At 41.9% G+C, this 23,291-nt stretch overlaps 3 protein-coding genes across 5 annotated transcripts; all 3 read left to right on the top strand.

The window, feature by feature from the left end:
- Window positions 1–660: 660 nt before the first annotated feature.
- LOC117548387 lies at window positions 661–5,701 on the top strand. Of its 2 annotated transcripts, XM_034219641.1 has the most exons (5): window positions 661–881; window positions 1,700–1,783; window positions 2,631–3,227; window positions 3,311–3,430; window positions 4,001–5,701. In XM_034219641.1, exons 3-5 carry the CDS (start codon window positions 2,752–2,754, stop codon window positions 4,938–4,940), a joined length of 1,536 nt encoding a protein of 511 aa, XP_034075532.1. In that variant the 5' UTR covers window positions 661–881; window positions 1,700–1,783; window positions 2,631–2,751; the 3' UTR covers window positions 4,941–5,701. The 2 variants fall into 2 exon arrangements, with proteins under 2 accessions (XP_034075532.1, XP_034075531.1); XM_034219640.1 differs by lacking the exon at window positions 1,700–1,783.
- A 311-nt stretch (window positions 5,702–6,012) lies between these two features.
- mgrn1b (mahogunin, ring finger 1b) lies at window positions 6,013–15,223 on the top strand. Of its 2 annotated transcripts, XM_034220247.1 has the most exons (17): window positions 6,013–6,363; window positions 7,298–7,416; window positions 7,574–7,662; window positions 7,761–7,907; window positions 8,440–8,557; window positions 8,776–8,842; window positions 9,069–9,112; window positions 9,201–9,248; window positions 9,727–9,795; window positions 9,892–10,051; window positions 10,184–10,293; window positions 11,309–11,523; window positions 11,936–12,047; window positions 12,137–12,182; window positions 12,282–12,386; window positions 12,730–12,775; window positions 13,499–15,223. In XM_034220247.1, the coding sequence occupies exons 1-16, from the start codon at window positions 6,276–6,278 to the stop codon at window positions 12,768–12,770; spliced, it is 1,578 nt and encodes a 525-aa protein (XP_034076138.1). In that variant the 5' UTR covers window positions 6,013–6,275; the 3' UTR covers window positions 12,771–12,775; window positions 13,499–15,223. The 2 variants fall into 2 exon arrangements, with proteins under 2 accessions (XP_034076138.1, XP_034076137.1); XM_034220246.1 differs by lacking the exon at window positions 12,730–12,775 and having other exon boundaries at window positions 6,014–6,363.
- Window positions 15,224–21,773: 6,550 nt separating this feature from the next.
- aanat2 (arylalkylamine N-acetyltransferase 2) lies at window positions 21,774–22,908 on the top strand. The gene is made up of 4 exons (XM_034220157.1): window positions 21,774–21,828; window positions 21,989–22,159; window positions 22,337–22,491; window positions 22,603–22,908. Exons 1-4 carry the CDS (start codon window positions 21,774–21,776, stop codon window positions 22,906–22,908), a joined length of 687 nt encoding a protein of 228 aa, XP_034076048.1.
- Window positions 22,909–23,291: the final 383 nt, after the last annotated feature.

Below are 23,291 nucleotides of genomic sequence, written 5' to 3'. Positions count from 1 at the left end.
TTATTGCACAGATTACAGATACTGAGACAACAAAATGCAGTTTAGCTTCTAACCAGGAGTGCAAAAATCAGTAAATTGAAAAGTAATGTACACAATCGACAGAATAAAATATAGAATGAATTGAATGATGAATAAACAGTGAGGGGTAAACGGTAGACGGCAACTGACAGCAACATGGAGACATTTACTGTATTTCTTCTTTGTTGCCAAATCTGACACTAAATAACCACATAATGAGATTGATTGAAACTGCTTACACATCACTGTTTCATCACATGTATCTTTGAGAAGTTCCTAATTTTAAGAAGTCATTTCTCATAAAATAGAAAAGGCTGTAAAATCCAATAAAATAGGTCTGTCCTATTTGGCCATGTAGTCATAATAACTATTATGGATTGAAAGTCACTGAAACACAACTACTGAAACACAACTACTGAAAGCTAAAAAACTGACATAATTCTTTATTAAATATGTAAATCAATTCAGCTTATCTTGTCAGCTTATCAGTCATTACAGCATCATAAAGTAAAATGTTTATTTCGGACAGCCTTTTTAAAGTTATTTTTCTCAAGAAACCAAAAGGTGTGCTGCTACCTTAAACCTTTCAACCCTCAGTCCAGGAATGGGTGGGGTGGTTTTACCTGGTGAGGTGGAGAAAAGAAAATGAAACCTAACACGTCAGCCCTTATGTCAACACAAGTCCTTAACAAGTAGTCTGGCGTTAGTGCTTTCAGCAGATTAGTCGTATAGTTTCTCGGGTCAGTGTTAGTTACAAGTTAGATGTACAATATTTTTCTGTTTTCATTTTAAACACGCAGGTAATAAGTTGTGGAGGAATTGAAGAACGCACACTGTCAAAGGAGAAACATGTCTGCTGCAAGGTAAACAATATCGTTGAGACACTTTTGAACAGAAAAATACATTAAAGATTTATTTTGTAGTAAGTGTCATTTTAGCTATTTCCACTGTGTGTTTTATAATAGTAAATATACGTAGGAAGTAATGTTAAAGCCTATCATGTGATAAAAGGCAACAAACTGAAAAGTAGCCATAGCACGGTCTCTTTGTTGTAGTTTAGTTTCTTTACGTCACTCAATTTGTAGTTGCTTTTTGTCTCGGTGACTCGTGCAGGTGAAGCAGAACTCTTACTTCGGTTCAACTTCAGTATTGAGTTTACCCTGAAGATAAAGACAGGCTCTCTAACTTTTTGTCTTAATGTTCCGCCACAGCAGATCAACACCGACGCTCCTCAGCACAGAAATTGAGTTATTTGGTCAAATTATTTAGATATTTAACTCGGTGAAGTTAGCTTTAGGTTGGTCAATTGAAAGACATTCACGCCGGTTTCTGCTGCGTCTTTATACTGGACAAATAAGGCATTACACATTTATTTGCATACCTTCCATTTCATGTTACCCAGTGACTCGAAATTCATAACATATATCATTACTGCACTCGACAAACAGGAAAAACGTTTTTTATTAATTCAGTCAACTTTCTATTTTATTGAGGAAGATTTTTACATTAAAGGTCCCCATACTGTTTTTCATCAATATATTATAGGTCTCAGATATATACAAAACATGTCTCTGATGTGTTTGGCTCGAAATACCAAACAGATCATGCATTGTAGCATCCCAAAAAACCCCTCTGTTTCAGCCCTGTTTCTAAAGTGTTGATTCTCTGTCTGTTACTTTAGATGAAAATAAGAAGCCACTCCCCACGCCCCTCTGAGTGATATCTGGTTAAAAAGAACACAATGGTGCTCTAGGAGGAGATTCAGGTGATAAGGTGGGGGGGGTTGTTACCTTGGTTGGTAATTGGCTAATGGTTACAATAGGAAAAAAATCGTTATGACATCATAAAGTGGCCAAAATATGATCAGCTCATTTTCAGACAGGTTTTTATATAAATGAATCAGGACAAAAAGTGAGCCAATCTTTTATCCTGAAACTTTCAGAATCTTTTTACACAGAGGGGACACATTTTCATTTCATTTTTCATTTCAAACCTTTATTTAGACAGATAGGTCCCTTGAGATCACGGATCTCTTTTACAAGGGAGACAAGTTTATTTATAAAATACATCAACAAGTGGGTTTTGCATAATAGGTGACCTTTAATACATAAAAATGCACAACAAAAGTCCTACCCATACTGATGAATGTGGACTAAATTTCATTAAATAATACATGTTTTTCTCTTGTTCATTGTACTTATAGAATTCTGCAGTGACATTTGTTTTAGCATTATGGCCATTGGCCACTTATATGAATCAGCATGGTGGTTTAGAAATAAGATATGTTTTGTCTCATAAAATGGTAATTTATTGATGGTCCTAAAGTAAAACCCTATGTTTAAGTGCGAGGGGTTTCAGATGTGAGCCAATCCTCCTCTGACTGTCAACAGTCTGTGTAAATGAGTAAGAAAACCATAATCAAGGGCTGTCTGTGTTTTTAAGAATAAGTTTGACCAGAGGCTTTGGGCCCAGGGAATATTTGGTGGGGACACTTAAAGCTAGAGCTGGAGATATACGGTAGATCTTGTGATAAAAGCCAACAACGGCACAACGGCAATTCAATTTGAATTTGTTTTCCAATTTCACAAACTGAATGATGTTTTGTGTTATAGAAAGGACCTCCAGGAGGCCTTGTGCTGCTACACCGCAGACACCCTCATCGACATCGACACAGTGAAAGAATTCTGTGAGCAGAGTTCTAAATGGATACTAAAGAGGGAGAAAGAGTTGGATATGATGATTGACATCAAAACCAGGGCTGATAACATTGACCTCAGCATTGGCCATGTTACCCAGTCACAGACCAGAGGTAAAGCCTTTCTGCAATATATGAAGAGCAAGGTAACCCAGGTGACTGCAGACAGCAGGCGAGCAGATCTGGAGAAGGAGCTGGCTGCTCTGCTGAAGTCCACTCTGGAAGGCCTGGAAGAGCTCGACTGCTTCTTGGCTGCGGTGGAGAATCTGGCGGTCACCTCACTTCATTTGTTCATGGAAGAGAACCAGGTGTTACATCTGCCTGAAGGGATCAGCCCTGTAACGGTTCAGCTTGTCATCATTGCTGCACGGATTATCTGCCCTCACCTCCTCGAGTTTAAAAGAGTTGCAGACGCCTTCTTCTGCCCCAAACTTCAGAATGTGGAAGTGCTGGCATATCAGCTGGACAAATACATAAGGACCACCGAGAACATCTGTGAGAAGTTAGAGAAAAGGTAAAGAGGAATGTCCTTAAAATAATATGCACATTTAGCAAAATAAACATCTATTATAAAAAATATTTTCCTGTTTTTCACAGCTCCTTCTGTGACTTTTCACTGAAGATGAACGACGATACACTGGTAGACCTCGCTGTGGATTTGTCTGAAGACGACACGCAAAGGATGCTTCATCACATTAATCAGCTCGAGGAACTCAGGTACGTGTAACTTCTTTATGTGGTTTTTGTCAACACAGCTGTGCAAGGTGTGATGAGTTATGATATTGAAAACTTTGAAATGCACTCAGTATTAGCTTGCTTGTTGTTTGTTCCACAGACCAACACAAATCTTTGTACACATGTTAATAGTTCCCAGATGATGAAAGCTAATGTCTTTGGTTAGCAACTTACTTTTCCTCTAGCGCTCTGTCGTGTCAAACTTAATCAATTTAATTGCCAGACTTTGGTTTGTCACCAAATTTCTGCAAAGGTTAAGACATTGCCTTTACCTCAGTATAGTGTTAATTAGAAAACATGCTGAACTAAGATGGTCACACAATAACAATAACAAAATAAATAAATACTTAAACAAAATGCAAAGGAGCTGGAGACACAGTATGAATACTGTGGACTCTTAACGTACATTTTGCTGCAACTGCAGGATTTTAGAGGTCATGTTTTTACAATTTATAATCCAATGTTTTTCTACTGCATTTAAGGTTACTACCTATACTAAGGTTTTTAAATGCATCATTTTCATTTGTATTTTTCTTCAATTTTCATCGTCAGGATGAACCAGAGCTTCCGGATGGTGTTCTTGTTTCAGGAGGACGAACCCTGCTCAAGCTTCATCGATAAGTTTAAAGAGCGACAGCAGAGGATGGAACAGTCTCTCAAGGACCTGGAGGAGCATGCTGTTCAGTTAGACAGGATGAATAAGGGAGCAAAGATCTCCAGTGTGGCAGGCAGCTCAGTGGGGGCAGTAGGAGGTGTGCTCTCCATCGTTGGTTTGGCTTTAATTCCTGTAACAGCTGGAGTGTCTTTGGTTCTGACATTGACCGGGGTAGGCATGGGAATTACAAGCGGAGTCAACAGCGCTGTCACCACCGCCACAGAGATTGGAGTAAACCATACATATCAAAAGAAAGCCAGAGAAGTCTTCGAGAGCTTCATGGAGGATGTGCAGTGTCTCCAGGAGTGTCTGGAGGAGGTCATCAAAAGAGAACAAACCCACATAGATGTTGTTCTCGGGGTCGGCAAGGTCCTAGCTAAAGCAGGTGTTACTGGTAAAGGTATTGACTCATTAGTTGATGCAGCCTCTGCTTTCAAGCTGTTAAAAAGTGAAGAGCTGGCTATGAGTGCTGGTAAAGTGGCATTGCAGGAAGGGAAAGCTTTACGCAGCGTTCCCAGGGTGGCGTCAGATATCCCAGATATCGGTCAGGCAGCAGTCAAAGGGCCTCTTGCCCTCTCCAACTCAGCCAGGGCCGGTCTCATAGGGCTCAATGCTCTGTTCCTTGGCATGGATATCTTCTTCATCTGTAAAGATAGCATGAGTCTGGCCAAAGGAAGCGAGACTGAGGTCTCACAGTTTATCAGAGCCAGAGCAGCACTTTGGAGATCAGAGGTGGATTCAATGCAGACAATCCATGACCTCCTCTGCGAAGGTTTGAAGATATCGGAAGAAAACAAAGCTATCCTGAGATGCCAATTTTTCCAGAGAGGAAGATGAAAAAGCACTAAGAAACCAAAGTGGACATTTCATCCAATGAAATCCAAGTGTTATCAGATGAAATGTCGATGTTATCTGATAAAGACAATTACTGTATTTGTGTTCTATGTTGCCAAATCTGACACTTTAATCATATAAATGAGATCAGCTGAGTCCGTTGTGTATACAGAATAAATGAAGTACATTCTATAAGCTGTATGATCTGCATTATTTGTAAGTATAATTCTAACTGCCTTATTTATTGCACAAATTAATCAATACAGTTTTAAACAGTTAAATGTTGTTTCTGTTCACTTCAATGTTGGATAGATTAAGATTGTATAGATATCTATTTGAATCATTTGGATGTTTTTAAATGATAGCATGATCTTAAATAATCTTCTCCAAGCTGCTCAACCACACCATTTATAGTTTACATGTTCAATCTCTCGTAATGACAATACCTGCACCTGCATTTTGCAATAATGTTGACAAATTAAGTTTGACAATATTAGTTCAGTTTAAATGTAAACATATTTCTTGAATTTATATTTGGAAATGTGTATTGTTTTATATGTATTGTTTGTACCACTATGACACTGCAGATATTATTTGTCTCTAACTTGTCTTATTATTGGTAGGCCTACTAGATGAGTATTTTGTAAATTGTGAATTTTGTCATTTCTATATTTTATACATACGTATTAATTAATAGTATGCTATCTTTGGCTCTTTACTTGCTGTACAAATGTAGTTGTACCCTCTGTGGGATGAATAAAGGTGTCTCATCTGATAACATTGTTAACAGTTGTACACTACTGTGACCACTGGAGGACAGTAAACCAACACGCCCCATGGTGTCAAACAAATAACACACTTCAGATTAAAACGTACAGAATGAAAAATAAATTACATGAGAGTGGTGATTTTACAACAATAATTAATCGCAAAGCAACAAGTTATTACAGGGCTGTTCATTATGGAGCAGCGGTTCGTACTATAGACCGTGCTTTACTCTCTCGTCCCTCCTGATCTCCTCCCCGCCGGGCGGTCCCCAGACAGAAAGCGAACGCCCTGAATCTCTGGAACGCTTGGAGACAGCCAATCAGGTTGCCTCCCTGCTGCGTTAGCACAGCTCTGGCAAAACAACAGCCTTGTCTATTTGTTTCCTGTTAGCATTAGCATTCGCAACATAGCCACTGGGCAAACTGAACGTGTACAATGTCAGATTAACGACACCCTTTGTACTTTGTCGATATAATCTTTGTTTGGCGTTAGTGTACATTTGAAGGGAGATTTCATCGGAACTGTGACGCGCTGATAGCTGCCAGGCTAACTGTAGCTAGCACCAGGAAGATGGGGTCCATCCTGAGTCGCAGAATCGCTGGTGTTGAGGATATCGATATCCAGGCCAACTCGGCCTATCGATTTCCACCGAAATCTGGTAGGTGATCGCTAGTGTCTTTTGGCTGAATTCAGATCTCCCTTAACCAAGAATCCTCTAAGCAATAATAAACAACGAGACACCGAGCATACACTCGCTAACGTAAATAAGGGTCTAATTGGTGTTTCCTTGCTGTTGACTCTCATCAGCTAGAATACACTGTTAGACAATCATAAGAAATATATATGAGCATACAGAGATGTGACTGTCTTTGTCACCCGTTATTCAGAAAGCATTGTGATGTTTACAGTCGTGTATGTATCTCAAGGTTGATATGTTGTTATTGTGATCATGCTGTATAATACATGTATGTCCAACACTGAAAACAATCATCAAAACAATCAAAAAGTGTTATATCCACATTAAATTGATCATCCACGAGCTCATACTGACACTAAGAGAGTGACACCCATATCAACAAATAATGTATAGTTTGCATAAGAAATCTCTAAGGCTCTTGTTAGCCTGCGATTACAAAGCTATATAAAGAAGTATCTGTTAAGTGTTGCATGGTTTTAACACTTTCACTTTATTATTAGGATACCTTCAAACGGTAAAAACACAGTTTGGAGCTGGCATGTCAATGTTAGACCAATACATCTGACTCTGTTTAGAACCCATCATATGTTCCTTTCAACTGGCCTTCAGCTCATCATGTTACCCCCGCATCTCAGTAAAAACCTATGATGACTAAAACAAAGTAATTATTTTTAACCTTATTTATTTGATTGTATTATATGTTTTGTTTTATGGGTAGTTTCAATGATTGTAATTAAACACAACTCTCTTCAGATTTAGACGTTTGAGTAACATGCCCATGCTACAAAGCTTGGCATGATGTTGTGTGATTTGAACTAGCTGTATATACATCCTTTTCACTATATAATGTTGCTTGCAGTGCCATTATTTTTCATGTTTTTTCTCATGTCCTCAGGGAACTATTTTGCGAGCCACTTCTTCATGGGAGGAGAAAAGTTTGACACACCACATCCAGAGGGATACCTTTTTGGAGAAAACATGGACCTGAACTTTCTTGGAAATAGGCCAGTGCAGGTAAAGACTGATATTTATCTTTCTTAGTTTTCATCTGAGAGCAGCTTAAAAACGACTTTGATATAGTTCTACCTTTCTTCTCAGTAATAGGATGAGTCAAACCATGTTGCTTTGAGTTTCAAATTAAATATCATCCATATTGCTGTTTTTTCATTAGTTTCCATATGTGACGCCTGCACCCCACGAGCCTGTCAAAACCCTGAGGAGTCTCGTCAATATAAGAAAGGACTCTCTGCGTTTGGTCAGGTAACAAAAAGCAGAGCAATATTACCACACTAGTCTCAGTAAAAAGTGAACTCTTTTAAGGAAAATATTTAAAAGTTTGTCAAACCTTTTGATTCTAGGTATAAAGATGACTCTGACACACCTGTGGAGGAAGGTGGAAAACCAAAGGTTCAGTATGGTGTGGAGTTCACCTTTGATGCTGACGCTCGGGTGGCCATCACCCTCTACTGCCAGGCGTTTGAGGAGTTCTCCAATGGGATGGCAGTGTAAGAATCTGCTCTCAAACTCCTTTTTGAATGGGGTTTTAATACATTTTCAGCCATTATTATCACAAAGGGTGAGCTGCTAAAAATCAAACCAATGAAATTGGACACTTATGTAGTTTTTTAATATATTAATAGTGATTTATGAAATAAACAGAGTGCACATCTATCTGTAAGATTCAAGCCTTGGAGCACAAAGACTAGAATAGATACACTGGCTCCTTAGCAACCTCCAGTCGCCATGGTTACCGCTGATGAAACTTAGAAGAAGATGAAAGTAATAGTTGGTACTGAAGTTATTGTGTTACAATTACATGAGACAGAAAGATGATACATGTCTCCAGAATCCAAAGTATCTATTTCTATTATAATAGTTTATCTACAAAGTAGTGCATGTACAAGATATTAAAAGAAAAATGTCTAAATGTCAACCTATGTAATTGCCCAGTTGACGAAACAGAGTTCACTTTACATCCAAGATTCATGTATGCTTCTGCACACTGATCATCTTCTCTGTAACATACTGTGTGTGCAGGTACAGCCCAAAGAATCCGTCACTGGTCTCTGAAACTGTGCACTACAAGCGAGGAGTGAGCCAACAGTTCTCCATGCCGTCTTTCAAAATAGATTTCACTCAGTGGAAAGAGGAAGATGTAAGTATCTGCAGCAGTTTTTGGAGTTTCTCACACACATTAATCAACGATCGGTGTGGTTCTATGTCTGTAAATATCCTCTGTTTACACTTATACAGCACACATGTATCTAGGTCTACATTATCAACACAACTTCCGACCTACACACATGGATGTCCTCGGTTTACACCTGTGGTAACTCGTTAAATATTTGCAACTATGTCTCTCTTCTCCTAAAGCTGAACTTTGACCTTGACCGAGGAGTGTTTCCCATAGTAATCCAGGCTGTCGTTGATGAAGGGGACGGTAAGTTACTAGAGCTGCATCACAGTCAGGACGAGACATCTGTTCCATTGAGACTGGTTGTATATAAATGAAGACGTAGTAAGACAGAGATAGTAATGTGAAGGAATAGTTCGACAGTCATAACAAATTGTAATATTTATGCCAGTGTTAGCAGTTGCAATGTAAGCTTAAATAAACATTTAGGTCAACATCACTATCAACCAAAGTCTTGTGTTCTCTCTTCAAGATTGCCTCGGACATGCTCACGTACTTTTGGCAGCCTTTGAAAGAGTATGTAGACATCTAACGTAAATCATTTCACTTGGTGTAGATAAATGTTTTTATATGAATATTTAACGTTTTTTTCTTTTAACTTCAGCACGTTGATGGCAGTTTCTCTGTCAAACCACTGAAGCAGAAGCAAATTGTAAGTTCAGGATTTTTCTTATTTTATATATTATTAATCATGTTATGGATTAGCAAATTATTAAGTAAGTATCGTATTACACCGATTTTTGTAAATGTGTTGTTTTTGAAATACCCTCAGTACTAGTCAGTGAATTGTGATTGTGTTGTGAATACAATGCAGGATGTTAACGCAGATCATCAGTGAGCCACATACTCATCTGCGGCTTTAGAAAAAAGACAAAAATAATCTGTTACGAGACCCTTGGGAGTCTGGCAGGTTTTAGAGCCCCATCTTTTTTTTTTTTTAACGTTTAAATATTTATGAGCTCAGACCGATGCTATTCATTTTAAGCCTTTTATAACATTCAGCATTGAAATATATATCAATTCATTTTGTACAATCCTGCCCAAATGTATAACTAAACGGACCAAACAAATGAAGGCAAAACAAGAAAGTGGAGAGGATAAGTTAAACACTTCGTTAATGCACTTTTCAGGTGGATCGTGTGAGCTACCTCTTGCAGGAGATCTATGGGATTGAGAACAAAAACAACCAGGAAACCAAGGTTTTACTAACATCACCTCATAAATCACAATGCTGTAAACCTTTCTCTCTGTTTCATTTGCTTAACTTTTAATTTGATTTTGTTTCCCTTTTCCAGCAGTCAGACGATGAGAACAGTGACAACAGCAACGAGTGTGTTGTGTGTCTGTCCGACCTGCGAGACACTCTCATCCTGCCCTGCAGACACCTGTGTCTCTGCAACTCCTGCGCAGACACCCTGCGTTACCAGGCCAACAACTGCCCCATCTGCAGGCTGCGTAAGAAGTCTCACATTGTTTTTGAAACAGTTATTCTCCTAAAAGGGCTTTATTGATGCTGTTTGAGGACAGGTCAACATTTACATTAATGACTGTCCATTATTATTGTGTTTTATTGTGTTACTTTACCAGCCTTCAGAGCCTTGCTGCAGATCAGAGCTGTGAGGAAAAAGCCCGGGGCTCTCTCCCCCGTGTCCTTCAGCCCTGTCCTGGCTCAGACTATGGACCATGACGAGCACTCAGTAAGTCTTTTGTACATCTGTTTATTATCAGATATTATTGGCTAAGACGGCAAGTAACATCAGGGGGAAAATTGGTCATGAATTCAGGATGCATAATAGATCATTTTTGTAATCTTTTTTTTCTAGGTTCACAGTATTAAAAAAAAAAGCAGAAATTCACAAATTAAAGGTGGGGTAGGTAAGTTTGAGAAACCGGCTCGAGATACATTTTTTGTTATATTCCATGGAATGCTCTTAACATCCCGATAGCAATGAATATCTGAAGTGCTTTGACAAAAAATCCATAAAAAAATGTCATCTGTGGAAGCCGTAGTACTGTAAAAAGCACAACCGGGCCGGCTAAACGGATTGGATTGCCGCCCTGTCTGTCAGCCTTCCATCTCGTGCACGCACAAATGTATCTCGTGCCCTCATTGGGCGTGCCGTCATTGGGCGTGCCGTCATTAGGCGTGCACTTTCACCATGGCAGAGTTAGGTTCAACATCGTCTACTGATCGCAAAAGAAAAAATGTAACGGAGCAAATTAGGAACAAAAAGAAAGTGGAAACTAGGAGAAGTCAAACCAGAGTCAATATCGGAGTTGTGCGCGTTCATGTGTGTTGGAGGAGGTGCTCTGTAAGGAAGTCTGAAGGAAGGGGCGGATTCTTTTCGGCTGTGTACTTTCAAATTTTAGTGCACTCGAGCCAGTTTCTGAAACTTACCTACCCCACCTTTAAGTAAAAAAAAATAAAATGTTTAGTCCTTATGTGGTTCAAAGTGTTTAAACCTATTGTGTAAAAAAAGATGGTAAAATCTTTTTTTAATGTTTTTATCATATTGCCATTGCAGCTTCCAAAGGCATTTTATCGACCAACTATTTGGGGAAAAACATACTGTAGGCTAGCAGACCTTAGGGCCACGACTCTTACCATCTAAACTGGCCCTAGCCCATCTCTGACAGTGTTTTCGATGCAATTGTATCCTTGACATAAGCTGTGCATTGTTACCATCAGTTCTCGTCTGTGTCTCTTTGCAGAGCACGGACTCGGTTCCTCCGGGCTTTGAGCCCATCTCCCTGCTGGAGGCTTTGAATGGTATGAGCTCAGTGTCTCCTGCCGTCCCATCTGCCCCCCTCTATGATGACATCAACTTCTCAGGAGGTCTGGTCGGCGACGGCAGACAGCTGAGCTCCCCCGAGCATTTGAGTGATGGCGGTCTGCAGAAAGGCAAAGTCAGCAAGTCACCTGACAGGTAGGTGTGCATGTGCAAGAAATCAGGTCAGGTCAGGACACCAGATTATATGTATATGCAACATTATTTACAAACATCTCTTTACATTATGCTTGATTAATAATAAGATCTACAACCTCTTTCATACAATGATGTGGTGTTCAGTTATATTTTCAACTTTATAATATTTCAGTGGCTGCTGCAGATTTTAATAGGACAATTTAGACACAATAAACTAGAAAAAGGCAGCTTTTACATGCTACTCGACTAAAGTTTTGAAATGTATTCTTAAGGTTATAACATCTGGAATCCATTATTATATATTTTGTAGAGGTAGAGTAAGAGTGAAAATATATGTGGCTGTGATTGATTGAATTACCTGTTATATTTTTTTATTTACTTATAACATTTTTTGCCTTGTCCTCCCCTACAGCACCCTTAGGTCTCCATCGTCTCCTATCCAGGAAGAAGATGAGGAGAAGCTGTCTGAGATGTCTGACGCACAGCCACACACACTGCTGTCCAGCAGCCCCGCCCACACCGACGTGAGCCGCCTCTGCACCACCTGACATTTCAGTTTCCACTCTGCTGAAAACAAAGGATTAACCAGATATTTCTCCTTCTCTTCTTCCAGGCCACAGCTGCAGAGGATGTGGCAGAATCCCTGTCTCCAGATGATGGTGAGTTTCCTCAGAAAACAGTTCATTATGTGACCCTGGTAGAGATTTGTTGTCTTTAAGGGTAAAAGTAATTGACATTTACTCTCCTGCGTGATTCAGAGGACAGGATGCATTCTGGGGCAGACATCCTACAGGACTGCAGCAGAGAACACAGCAGGTTGACCAAAACAGAGAGCGACCCAGCGGGCGACTTGTCTCTGCCAGGTGAGCAAAACAGGAAAGCAAAGGGATGATGTGCAATATCTACTGTGTATATAAATGTTTGTATAAATCCATAAACAGTTTCAACCTGTACTTGATGATGGCTTAAAGCAAATTTGATCAAGCTGATCACTGCAGCTTTTAAAATGAATTACTAAAAACATGTGGTTCGTCTCATTTTCAACTCCTTTCTAGTTCTGGTTCTCTAACGTTCCTCTTCTTAAACCCAAGACTCCAGGTTGGGATATCCTGTGCTCTGCATCTAACCTGTGTGCTTCTCTTTTCCCTAACAATCCTCTTCTGGTTCCTTCCATCCTGTCCCTTCGTATTGCCTCGCTTTGGGCAGCTCTAGGTCCTGATTCCTGCTCCATTGGTTTGGAGGAATAACTCTGGTATGTAGGCTTTCCTGTCTGCTCTGCTTTTCTGGGGCTCAATGCCCATGCCCACACTCAGACTTTGAAGCATGTTCCTGTTAGGTCTGCAAGGGCTTAGGGCTGTCCCTCTGTCAAATCTTCTACTGCATGAGGGCTCTCTTGCCGACATTTTGAGCTTTATATACACACTTTGTCTGCAGTTGTACAGACTTTGCCTGAGGGAACCACCCACAATTCAGATGATGAAAGGATGACTGTCACATTGGGTGTTCAGTTAAACATATATGTCGGTTGCACTGGTATAATAACAAAGAAACAATACATTAAAAAGGATTTAGGATTTATTTTTTCTTTGATAAATAGATAATTTGACAATTCTGTTAAGCCAGAGCAGTTTAGATAAGCCTTGATAAGCCTTGAAGAAAGTGCAAATTGTAAAAAGGTCTGTTTATACCATTCCCCCCACACTGAAGCACTTACCAGGACGTCAATTCAGTCCCTGAGGGATCAGGGTTTAGTGGGACATTGGGATTGGGCCTGTGTGCGAGCTCTACTGCTCTCACTCCATTAGGGAGTTGATATCAACTGTCACACAGATAGAAAAACACAAGATCTGGCAGGTATTATCAAGTGACGGTGATAGGCCTATTTTAGGAAGAATAGGCCATGTTTTTTTTCTCTCGTCTGACTGAAAACTTCCCTTTGAGCCATGTTGGTTATCCATTGCTTCTTCCTCTCCAGGGTCATCAGAGTCCACAGAAAGCCTGAAGAGTCAGAGCACCAACTGCTCCAGCCAGCCTCTCCTGTGTCCCACAAGCAGCCTTCATATGGAAGATGAGCACCTCAACCCCTGAGTCTGACCCAGCCTCCCCCCCATCCATCAGAACAGATGTATGCGTTACATCCAGTCCCTCTATTCCTTTACCCCCCCTGCCCAGTCTTTTGCTTCACCGATGAGATCCAACAGCGGCCCTGAAAGAAGTCCGCCAGGAAGATGGAGGGCTCTGTTTATTCCATCAATGGCTCTGACATTAGAAACCAAATTTAGCCTCTGCAAAGATGTTCCTCATACCTTTTATTATATGACGGATGTTTTAAAAAAGGAATATTGATTCCAGAGCTTTGAAAACATTTCATTAACGGTCAGATGGTGTTGGGTTGTGTGTCTTGACCGAAGGTGTGGTCTTGTAATGTGGATTCCAGAGACATTTCACTACCTGTCATGGTGGTTTTAAGCACACTTACTTTAAATTAACTGTATCAATTGCTTTACACTAAATTCAGAAGACATTATAAATACAATTTGTGTCTGAATATTGTATTCCTCAGTGAAATACATTCATGTTACAGTACTTGTTAGATTTGGGTAATGATAAGAACATTTGAACATTTATCGCGTATGTACCTGTGTCCATTTGAAGTGATTTTGCACTCCAAAAATAATCCATTCCTTATAACAATGAGTTTATGGTGAGATGAGTTTAAGTTGTCTGCAGTCCTCAACATCTACATGTCACTTTTTCTATTATTTCTAATGTGACATTTATCGATCATGAATCTACCAGAATCCTGTGTACTTGCTTAAAAAATGTATACTTGCATATTACATAGAAAAAAAGGTCCTTATATTTAAATAATGAAACTAGATTCAGATAAGATTTAAGACTTGGTTTTCAATAAGCGCTACAGATTCACAACCTAACAGCTAAACTCAAAGATGCTGACTCACTGTGGCACAGTAGGTGTGCTCGTCGTTGATGTGGCAGATCTCTCTTCAGTCTTTTCGCGGCAAAGCCAGTGTCTGCTTATGTGACGTTTGTGTGGCTGCATCACCTTTACATTATTTGGTAGTGTATGTGTAGCGCCATGCATATAGATCTATGTGCCTTGAGTTGATATGGCTGCCTGCTTGTTGCATTGGACATTAGTGTTCTTCTAAATGCTACAATATTCAACAGTTTTATGGATTTTTGATTCTGATGTACAAAGCCTTTTTTTCTATCGCATACTTTGTGCTACTCGAAAGATGTATCTTGTTATTGTTTATTGCAATATAAAATGTAACTGTTCATTTACTTTGTTATGACCATGAATCAATTATGCATTTATTCTTAGTATTTAGGTTCAAGTGGATTTTTAAGATTACATTTGATTGGAATGACCACCATCCAATGCAATAAGTGCAAACAGTGCAATTACTAATTGGGCTAGCGATTGCATGTGAACTCGTAGAGGCTTGAACCTCTCACCGCTTTTTAGTAACATGGTTGTTTTGTCTTTCCCCGCTCCTCTTCTGTGCCATTTTAACTTGACACTGTGCCTTCCTTTTCCTGTTGTGACCACTATTGACCTGGTATCCAGGATAACTCCACAGTAGGTGGTTTGTGGCTCTCTGTAAAATCAATACCTGTCTTTCCTCGTGTGTATAGCAGCATGTGTATAACAATAAAGAACAGATGAAATACTTTCCGACCCTGAACCTTTCTGATCCATCACAGTACCTATTTACTTCGGAGAATACTTTACATTCCTCAAGGCTTTTATTTTTCATGCATACATAGCTAGAGTGTAGTTATGACGATGAAAATCTTAGGTCACAGGCTCCTCCAACAGTGAAACACAATACAACTGAAAAAATAGTGCAAGTAAATAACTAAAAAAGTCTAATACTGCAATACTATGCAAGTGATTGAATATGATATAATAGATAAATAATTTATAAATTGCAGCCAGATTAATGTTGTGGATGTTTAAAAAAAAAAACCTCTCTGAAGAACCAGCACCTTACCGTGGTAGAGAGGTTTGTGTGCCCTGATGAACCTGGGGGCTGTGTTGTCTGGAACCTTGTGTTCCTGGTAGGGTTTCCCATGGCAAATTGGTCTCAGGCAAGGGGCCAGACTAAGATTGGTTCAAAAGACCTCATGAAAGACGACACAAGAAGTGAGGATACCCGGCCCTGAGGAAGCCCGGGGTCCCCTTCTGGAGCCAGGCCCAGAAGGAGGACTCGTCGGCGAGCGTCTGGTGGCCGGGCTTGCCACGGAGCCCGGCCGGGCCCAGCCCGAAAAGGCAACGTGGGCAACACCTCCGCTTCTCCGTCCCGCGGGCCCACCACCTACGGGAAACATCGATGGGGTCGGGTGCGCTGCCAGAAGGGTGGCAGTGAAAGCGGAGGGTCTCGACGGACCAGACCCGGGCGACAGAAGCTGGCTTTGGGGACGTGGAACGTCACCTCTATGGGAGGGAAGGAGCCGGAGCTTGTGCGGGAGGTGGAGCGTTACCAGTTGGATCTGGTTGGGCTCACCTCTACGCACAGCGTCGGCTCTGGAACCTTACTTCTGGATAGGGTTGGACTCTATTCTTCTCCGGAGTTGCTCAAGGTGTGAGGCGCCGGGCGGGTGTGGGGATACTCACAAGTCCCCGGTTAGGTGCTTCGTTGTTGGAGTTTACCCCAGTGGACGAGAGGGTCGCCTCCCTACGCCTGCGGGTTATGGGGGGGAAAACTCTGACTGTTGTGTGTGCTTATGCACCCAACAGCAGTTCAGAGTATACGGCCTTCTTGGAGACCCTGGAAAGAGTCCTGTATGGGGCTCCTGAAGGGGACTCTTTAATCTTGCTGGGAGACTTCAACGCACATGTGGGCAATGATGGAGACACTTGGAGGGGCGTGATTGGGAGGAACGGCCCCCCTGATCTGAACCGGAGTGGTGGTTTGTTACTGGACTTCTGTGCTAGTCATGGATTGGCCATAACAAACACCATGTTCGAACATAAGGATGCTCATAAGTGTACGTGGTACCAGAGCACCCTAGGCAGAAGGTCCATGATCGATTTCGTTATCGTATCATCGGACCTGAGGCCGTATGTTTTGGACACTCGGGTAAAGAGAGGGGCGGAGTTGTCAACTGATCACCATCTGGTGGTGAGTTGGGTCGAGTGGCGGGGAAGCCTCTGGATAGACCTGGTAAGCCCAAACGTGTAGTTCGGGTGAACTGGGAACGTCTGGAGGAGGCCCAAGTTCAGGAGGCCTTCAACTCACACCTCCGGCGGAGCTTTTCGGGCATTCCTGTGGAGGTTGGGGACATTGAACCAGAGTGGTCGGTGTTCAAAGCCTCTATTGCCGAAGCCGCGGCGGGGAGCTGTGGTCTCAAGGTCCTAGGTGCCTCAAGGGGCGGTAACCCTCGAACCTCCTGGTGGACACCGGTGGTCAGGGAAGCCGTTCGACTGAAGAAGGAGGCCTTCAGGGATTTGTTATCCCGGGGGACTCCCGAGGCAGTTGCAAGGTACCGACAGGCCCGAAGGGCAGCAGCCTCATCCGTGGCCGAGGCAAAGCAGCGGGTGTGGGAGAAGTTCGGAGAAGACATGGAGAAGGACTTTCGGGCGGGCACCAAAGTTGTTCTGGAAAACTGTCCGACACCTCAGGAGGGGGAAGCAGGGAACCATCCAAGCTGTGTACAGTAAGGATGGGACGTTGTTGACCTCAACTGATGGAGTGTTAGGGCGTTGGAAGGAACACTTTGAGGAACTCCTGAACCCGACAACTCCGCCCTCTATGTTAGAGGCAGAGCTGGAGTATGACGGGGATCAACACCAATCTCCCGGGGGGAGGTCACTGAGGTCGTCAAACAACTCCACAGTGGCAAAGCCCCGGGGGTGGATGAGATCCGCCCGGAAATGCTGAAGGCTCTGGGTGTTGAGGGACTGTCATGGTTGACACGTCTCATCAACGTTGCGTGGAAGTCGGAAACAGTACAGGAGTGGCAGACCGGGGTGGTGGTTCCCCTTTTTAAAAAGGGGGATCAGAGGGTGTGTGCCAATTACAGAGGCATCACACTACTCAGCCTCCCCGGGAAAGTTTACTCTAAGGTACTCGAAAGGAGGGTCAGGCCGATTGTCGAACCTCAGATTGAGGAGGAACAATGCGGATTCCGTCCTGGTCGTGGAACGACGGATCAGCTTTTTACTCTCGCAAGGATCCTGGAGGGGGCCTGGGAGTACGCTTATCCGGTCTACATGTGTTTTGTAGACTTGGAGAAGGCGTATGACCGAGTTCCCAGGGAGTTACTGTGGGAGGTGCTGCGGGAGTATGGGGTGAGGGGGGTCTCTACTCAGGGCCATCCAATCTCTGTACTCCCAAAGCGAGAGCTGTGTCCGGGTCCTCGGCAGTAAGTCGGACCCATTTCCGGTGAGGGTTGGCCTCCGCCAGGGCTGCGCTTTGTCACCAATCCTGTTTGTAATATACATGGATCGGATTTCGAGGCGTAGTCATGGGGGAGGGGGTCTGCAGTTCGGTGGACTAAGGATTGCACCACTGCTTTTTGCAGATGATGTGGTTCTAATGGCTTCATCGGTCTGCGACCTTCAGCACTCACTGGATCGGTTCGCAACCGAGTGTGAAGCGGCTGGGATGAGGATCAGCACCTCCAAATCTGAGGCCATGGTTCTCAGCAGGAAACCGATGGACTGTCCACTCCAAGTAGGGAATGAGTCCTTACCCCAAGTGAAGGAGTTCAAGTATCTCGGGGTCTTGTTCTCGAGTGAGGGAACAATGGAGCGTGAGATGGGCCGGAGAATCGGAGCAGCGGGAGCGGTACTGCAGTCGCTTTACCGCACCGTTGTGACGAAAAGGGAGCTGAGCCAGAAGGCAAAGCTCTCTGTCTTCCGGGCCATTTTCGTTCCTACCCTCACCTATGGTCATGAAGGATGGGTCATGACCGAAAGAACGAGATCGCGGATACAAGCGGCCGAGATGGGTTTTCTCCGCAGGGTTGGCTGGTGTCTCCCTTAGGGATAAGGTGAGAAGTTCGGTCATCAGGGAGGGACTCGGAGTTGAGCCGCTCCTCCTTCGCATCGAAAGGAGCCAGTTGAGGTGGTTCGGGCACCTAGTTAGGATGCCACCTGGGCGCCTCCCTAGGGAGGTGTTCCAGGCACGTCCAGCTGGGAAGAGACCAAGGGGTAGACCTAGGACCAGGTGGAGGGATTATATCTCTTCGCTGGCCTGGGAGCGCCTTGGGATCCCCCAGTCAGAGCTGGTTGATGTCGCCAGGGAAAAGAAAGTTTGGGGCTCTCTGCTGGAACTGCTACCCCCGCGACCCGACCACGGATAAGCGGGAGAAGATGGATGGATGGATGTTTAAAAAATGCAGGTGTTTAATAGTCTTATGGCCTGTGGGATGAAACTGTCCGTGTCTGGTGGTTTTAGTCCTGATGCTGCGGTATTAGAATATATTACTCCATATAGGCTACTGCAAGTTATTTTAGTTACTTATTTACTTTTAAGTTTGAACTTGGGGCCTAAAGTATGATTACAGGATGGCCAGATGTTGATCTTTGATTATTATTACTTACTTTATACGTGTGTTTAATGCCTGCCACAAATTGGTTTAAACCATAGACTGTATATATAAAGGTTTAAACCTGGCAAAGATTGTCATGTAAGAAAAAACAGTGCCCCCTGCTGGCAAAGGAGGCAACACAATCCTCCCATGGATTAGGATTCCTCACATGGACCATGAACTGCAGTAAAACCATAAAGGTTTTTATTTACTCTTATGGTCCTGTTAGTTTATGATTAACATGATCTATATGGTATTTCCATTCATAAAGTGCTACGAAGAGCATCATAAAATGCCATTTGTGAAAGTATGTTTAAAGGCTGTAACTTTTGATGTCCCTTGATGAGAACTATAAGAAGGCTGAAGCTTAGAACAGTGCAGTTGCATTGTCAACAAATTAATTATAGCTTACTCAGATGTAAGTGGATGAGAAGTGTCCCTCACAGTCGGCCTAAGGTCATTTACAATCTGAGTCACCAAACAGGGAACAAGTAAACAAGTCTCCCTTTAAATACCAATACCATTTGATACAGCAACATTTCATTGAAGCCGCAGTCCATGTTCTGCCACCAGCAGCTGGCTTCAGTTGAGCATTCTGTTGCTAGTAGCAACACCACCAGGTACAGTTCCTTAGCAGCGACTGCTTAACTACATCCTGCCTTGTGTCGGATCTGTGTCCAATAGAGAGGTGCTTTATCCTATAGGTTTCTCTACTTTATTTTATAACATTTTTTATTTTTTTATTAAATAATGGCATTGTATAGTATGTTTTACATTTAGTTAAAATAAGTCATAGTTAAGAATGTCAAACAACATCATAAAAATATCCCAGAACAGTATTTCATAAAAAGAGTAGGCCAATAAAGTATAGAATTGAACTAGAAAGTTTTAGAAGTTATGGTATCATGTGTAATAAAAAAGAAATAGTATAGTATGTAATAAAAATACATAGTATATAGTACAAATACAAATAAATAAATGAAAGTATAGTATGTCAAAAAATAATCGGAAAAATCTTTGAATTTGGAATAGTATCTATGTTACTTTTCAGTACATCATTTGTGTTTATATTATTGCTTATTGTTTGCCATGGTCCTGCAACAGATTCCTATGAAAAGCAGGCATGAAACATGTTAGCTGCTCCACATGAATGCAGCAACAGTGAAGTAAGGCCAATCGGGGGATGAACAGTCTGTGGAAAAGAGGAAGGGTGTGTGCTCATTTATTGTGCTGGAACTGAATATCTGTGTCTTGACAGTGCACAAATCCTATTAATAATTAACTATTTTTTCCTCGATTCCACATTGTTAACGTCAGTATATTCCAGATGATATACCTCTACGTCTCACCCTGAAACGAGTACATACATGTTTTTTTTGTTTTGATGAAGCACACATATAACAACCTGCTGGTGTTTGCCGGTTCATGTCAGGATGAATTTGCTAGATGTTTCATATTTCATAAAGACATTCTCCAGTATTAGTTAACTGCTCTCTACTCAGCTGGACCGACAGGTATACGGCAGTGTAAAATGTAATATGGATTCAGTTACCGAGGTTCGGGTGTGCCTGTAAAAACATAATACTCTGAGAAAATGTGTCTGCAAATGTATGTGTTATGTGTTTACACATGTTGTAAATGAGATTAGGGTCTATGACAGCTAGAGAAGGTCAGTGGGTGGGATCAGTCGAGAGCTATTCCTTAACGCTTTTAAATGTATTCGCTTGTTTGATAAGCTGAAAGATGTTTTTATGATTTTAAAAACTTAACCATGTCATTTTGAGAGAAGATTAGGAATAATTTCAGACCCTCCCAGGCCACACAGAGAGCTGCTGTTCAGGAAGGTGGATACAAATCTGTACAAATGTTTATCTAACAGTAAAAATAAACAGTTGGGGTAAACAATAATCCTTAAAATATTTCTATATTGGTCTCATCTCTTGGGGCAGTACTTTAAAACATATTAGGATATGCCTCATGCTCGGTGATTTAGGGGTGAAGCTTGGCTTTCTGCAGAGAAATAACGAATGTAAGACAGGACTTTCGTTTGTTGCAGATGCTTGGGAATGAAAATATTTTTCGGAAAAGTTAAATCCACCAAGAATACTGTTTTAAACTCTAAGACACTTGCACAACTAGTAAACTCAAAATTCAAGATTAGAGGATAATTTACTATTTAAAGCTCTTTTTTCTCCATTTAGGTTCTAATTTATGCTAAAACTAAAAGGTCAAACAAGTCTGTGTAAACACGTTTACCTCTGGCCGGTCAAAGAAAGTGCTCCCTCATTGAATTAGTCTGCACTAAACCTCTTTGAGGCAAATCTCCATCCTAGCTCAGTATGGGTTTAATCATGCCTTTGATTTCCCCTAAAAAACATAACATTTCACTGTCACAAAAAAACATTCATCCCACAGTGAATATATCAAATACCAGATAAACAAATACAAAATAAGGTGTGGGAAAAATAAAACTAAGTGCTGAAAACATCCAAAACGGAGGTAACTCAAAATACTGTCTGTTAAAAATATGCACAATAGAAAGCAACAACTAAAGAGTTCTTCTAAACTCTGATCACAAAAGAAACACCCTAATAACATAATGCCTGTCTGTAAGCAGGGGATTAAGAAACTGCATACACAAGTGCACAGACAGCTACCCTACTTTGAGAGGACCACTTTGCAGTATGAGATCAGAGAGAAAGAAGAGGAGCAAGAGAGAGCAGGGAGACAGAGAAGTGAGTTACATGACAGTCTGTTGGACAAACTGAGCAGACCAAAGTTTTTGTTGGACTCATGTTGCATCCGTATAAACTTTATATTTAAAAAGGCTGGAAGAGAATAAAACTGATTAACAAGAGATTCCTCAAATCACCAGATCTTCCTGCCTTGTGTTATTGAGGCATCATGACACAGCAGGTCAGTGGCTCACCGTTCCTCAAGCCTTTTTTTCTGAGGACGCCTGTGAGAGTGGTCAACCCTCTGCGACAGAGACGACACACACTCCCTGCCAGCGAGTTCAGAAACCTCACGCCGCAGGACGCTATCAGTGTGTTTGAGATCGAGAGAGAAGGTATGTCAAGTTTCTGCTCACCATAAAACTAACCTGATATGCGTTTTAACACAATGTATCACCAGCTAAGAACTTGACTCTTGTTCTTGTGTAGAGGTGATATACTGTATTTTCTGTTATTGGGGAAGATATAAATGTTACATATCTTTTGAGTGTTCAATTTCGTCTTAATGCCAGCATTTGTCTCGGTGTCTGGAGAGTGTCCACTTACCCTGGATGAGGTGCTTAACTTTGTGGGCCAGTGCCCTGAGCTGTCGCTGGGCTGGTTTGAGGAGGGACAGCTGGTAGCTTTCATCATCGGCACTGGCTGGGATAAGGAGAGGCTTTCACAGGTATGAAAATGTGTACAAAATAAAATGTGCCAAACCTTGTTTCACCATGAAGAAAAATGATATTGATAAACTTTCTCTGATGCATGTGACTATGTAATCCCCTTTCTCCAGGAGGCAATGACTCGGCATGTTCCAGACACCCCCACTGTGCACATCCATGTGTTGTCAGTGCACCGTCACTGTCGCCAGCAAGGCAAGGGCTCCATCCTCCTCTGGCGTTACTTACAGTACCTGCGCTGTATGCCGGGCCTCCGCCGGGCGCTGCTGATCTGTGAAGACTTCCTGGTGCCCTTCTACGTAAAGGCCGGCTTCAAGGAGAAAGGAACATCAGCCATCTCCATATACAACATGCAATTCCAAGAGATGGAGTTCACACTTGGTGGGCAGGCGTTCGCACGGCGGAACAGTGGCTGCTAGTTTATGAGCTTCTACACCCTCCTATCTAACATGGACTCCGGTCAGCCTGTGTGCAGCAGACAGGGTTCAATGTTGGTAACAAGGTCTAAATGGACCTCCTCATGTCAGTACCCCAGTATCCACTGAGTGAGGACTGTGTGACGACAAATGGGACCAGAGAGGATGAATGCAAAAAGAGTAACTAATCTGTGTTGTCAGACATCTCATTATACTCAAAAGCATTTATTGTTATTTGTCAAATCCTCCAAAACTCACTGTTTGTAATGTAATAGAGTAAATTATGTGTGAATTTTGAGCATTACATCTGGGGTAGTGAGTGATGCCATTACTGTTTTTGCAAACTTTATAAAGCAAAGGATGAGATCAATTCAAAGTGTCTTTAC

This window comes from Gymnodraco acuticeps, unplaced genomic scaffold (assembly GCF_902827175.1).
Source record: "Gymnodraco acuticeps unplaced genomic scaffold, fGymAcu1.1, whole genome shotgun sequence".
Classification (NCBI taxonomy): Eukaryota; Metazoa; Chordata; class Actinopteri; order Perciformes; family Bathydraconidae; genus Gymnodraco; species Gymnodraco acuticeps.
This window is presented reverse-complemented; position numbering and strand designations above follow the sequence as displayed.

Excerpts from the sequence above, each read along its gene's own strand:
- LOC117548387 (XM_034219640.1), top strand. Across the intron at positions 3,228-3,310 it reads TGTGAGAAGTTAGAGAAAAG|CTCCTTCTGTGACTTTTCAC; the intron begins GTAAAGAGGAAT and ends TGTTTTTCACAG. Across the intron at positions 3,431-4,000 it reads AATCAGCTCGAGGAACTCAG|GATGAACCAGAGCTTCCGGA; the intron begins GTACGTGTAACT and ends TTTCATCGTCAG.
- mgrn1b (XM_034220246.1), top strand. The coding sequence starts at position 6,276 with ATGGGGTCCATCCTGAGTCGCAGAATCGCTGGTGTTGAGGATATCGAT. Across the intron at positions 7,417-7,573 it reads TTGGAAATAGGCCAGTGCAG|TTTCCATATGTGACGCCTGC; the intron begins GTAAAGACTGAT and ends TTTTTTCATTAG. Across the intron at positions 9,249-9,726 it reads CACTGAAGCAGAAGCAAATT|GTGGATCGTGTGAGCTACCT; the intron begins GTAAGTTCAGGA and ends TGCACTTTTCAG.
- aanat2 (XM_034220157.1), top strand. The coding sequence starts at position 21,774 with ATGAGATCAGAGAGAAAGAAGAGGAGCAAGAGAGAGCAGGGAGACAGA. Across the intron at positions 22,160-22,336 it reads GTTTGAGATCGAGAGAGAAG|CATTTGTCTCGGTGTCTGGA; the intron begins GTATGTCAAGTT and ends TCTTAATGCCAG. Across the intron at positions 22,492-22,602 it reads ATAAGGAGAGGCTTTCACAG|GAGGCAATGACTCGGCATGT; the intron begins GTATGAAAATGT and ends CCCTTTCTCCAG.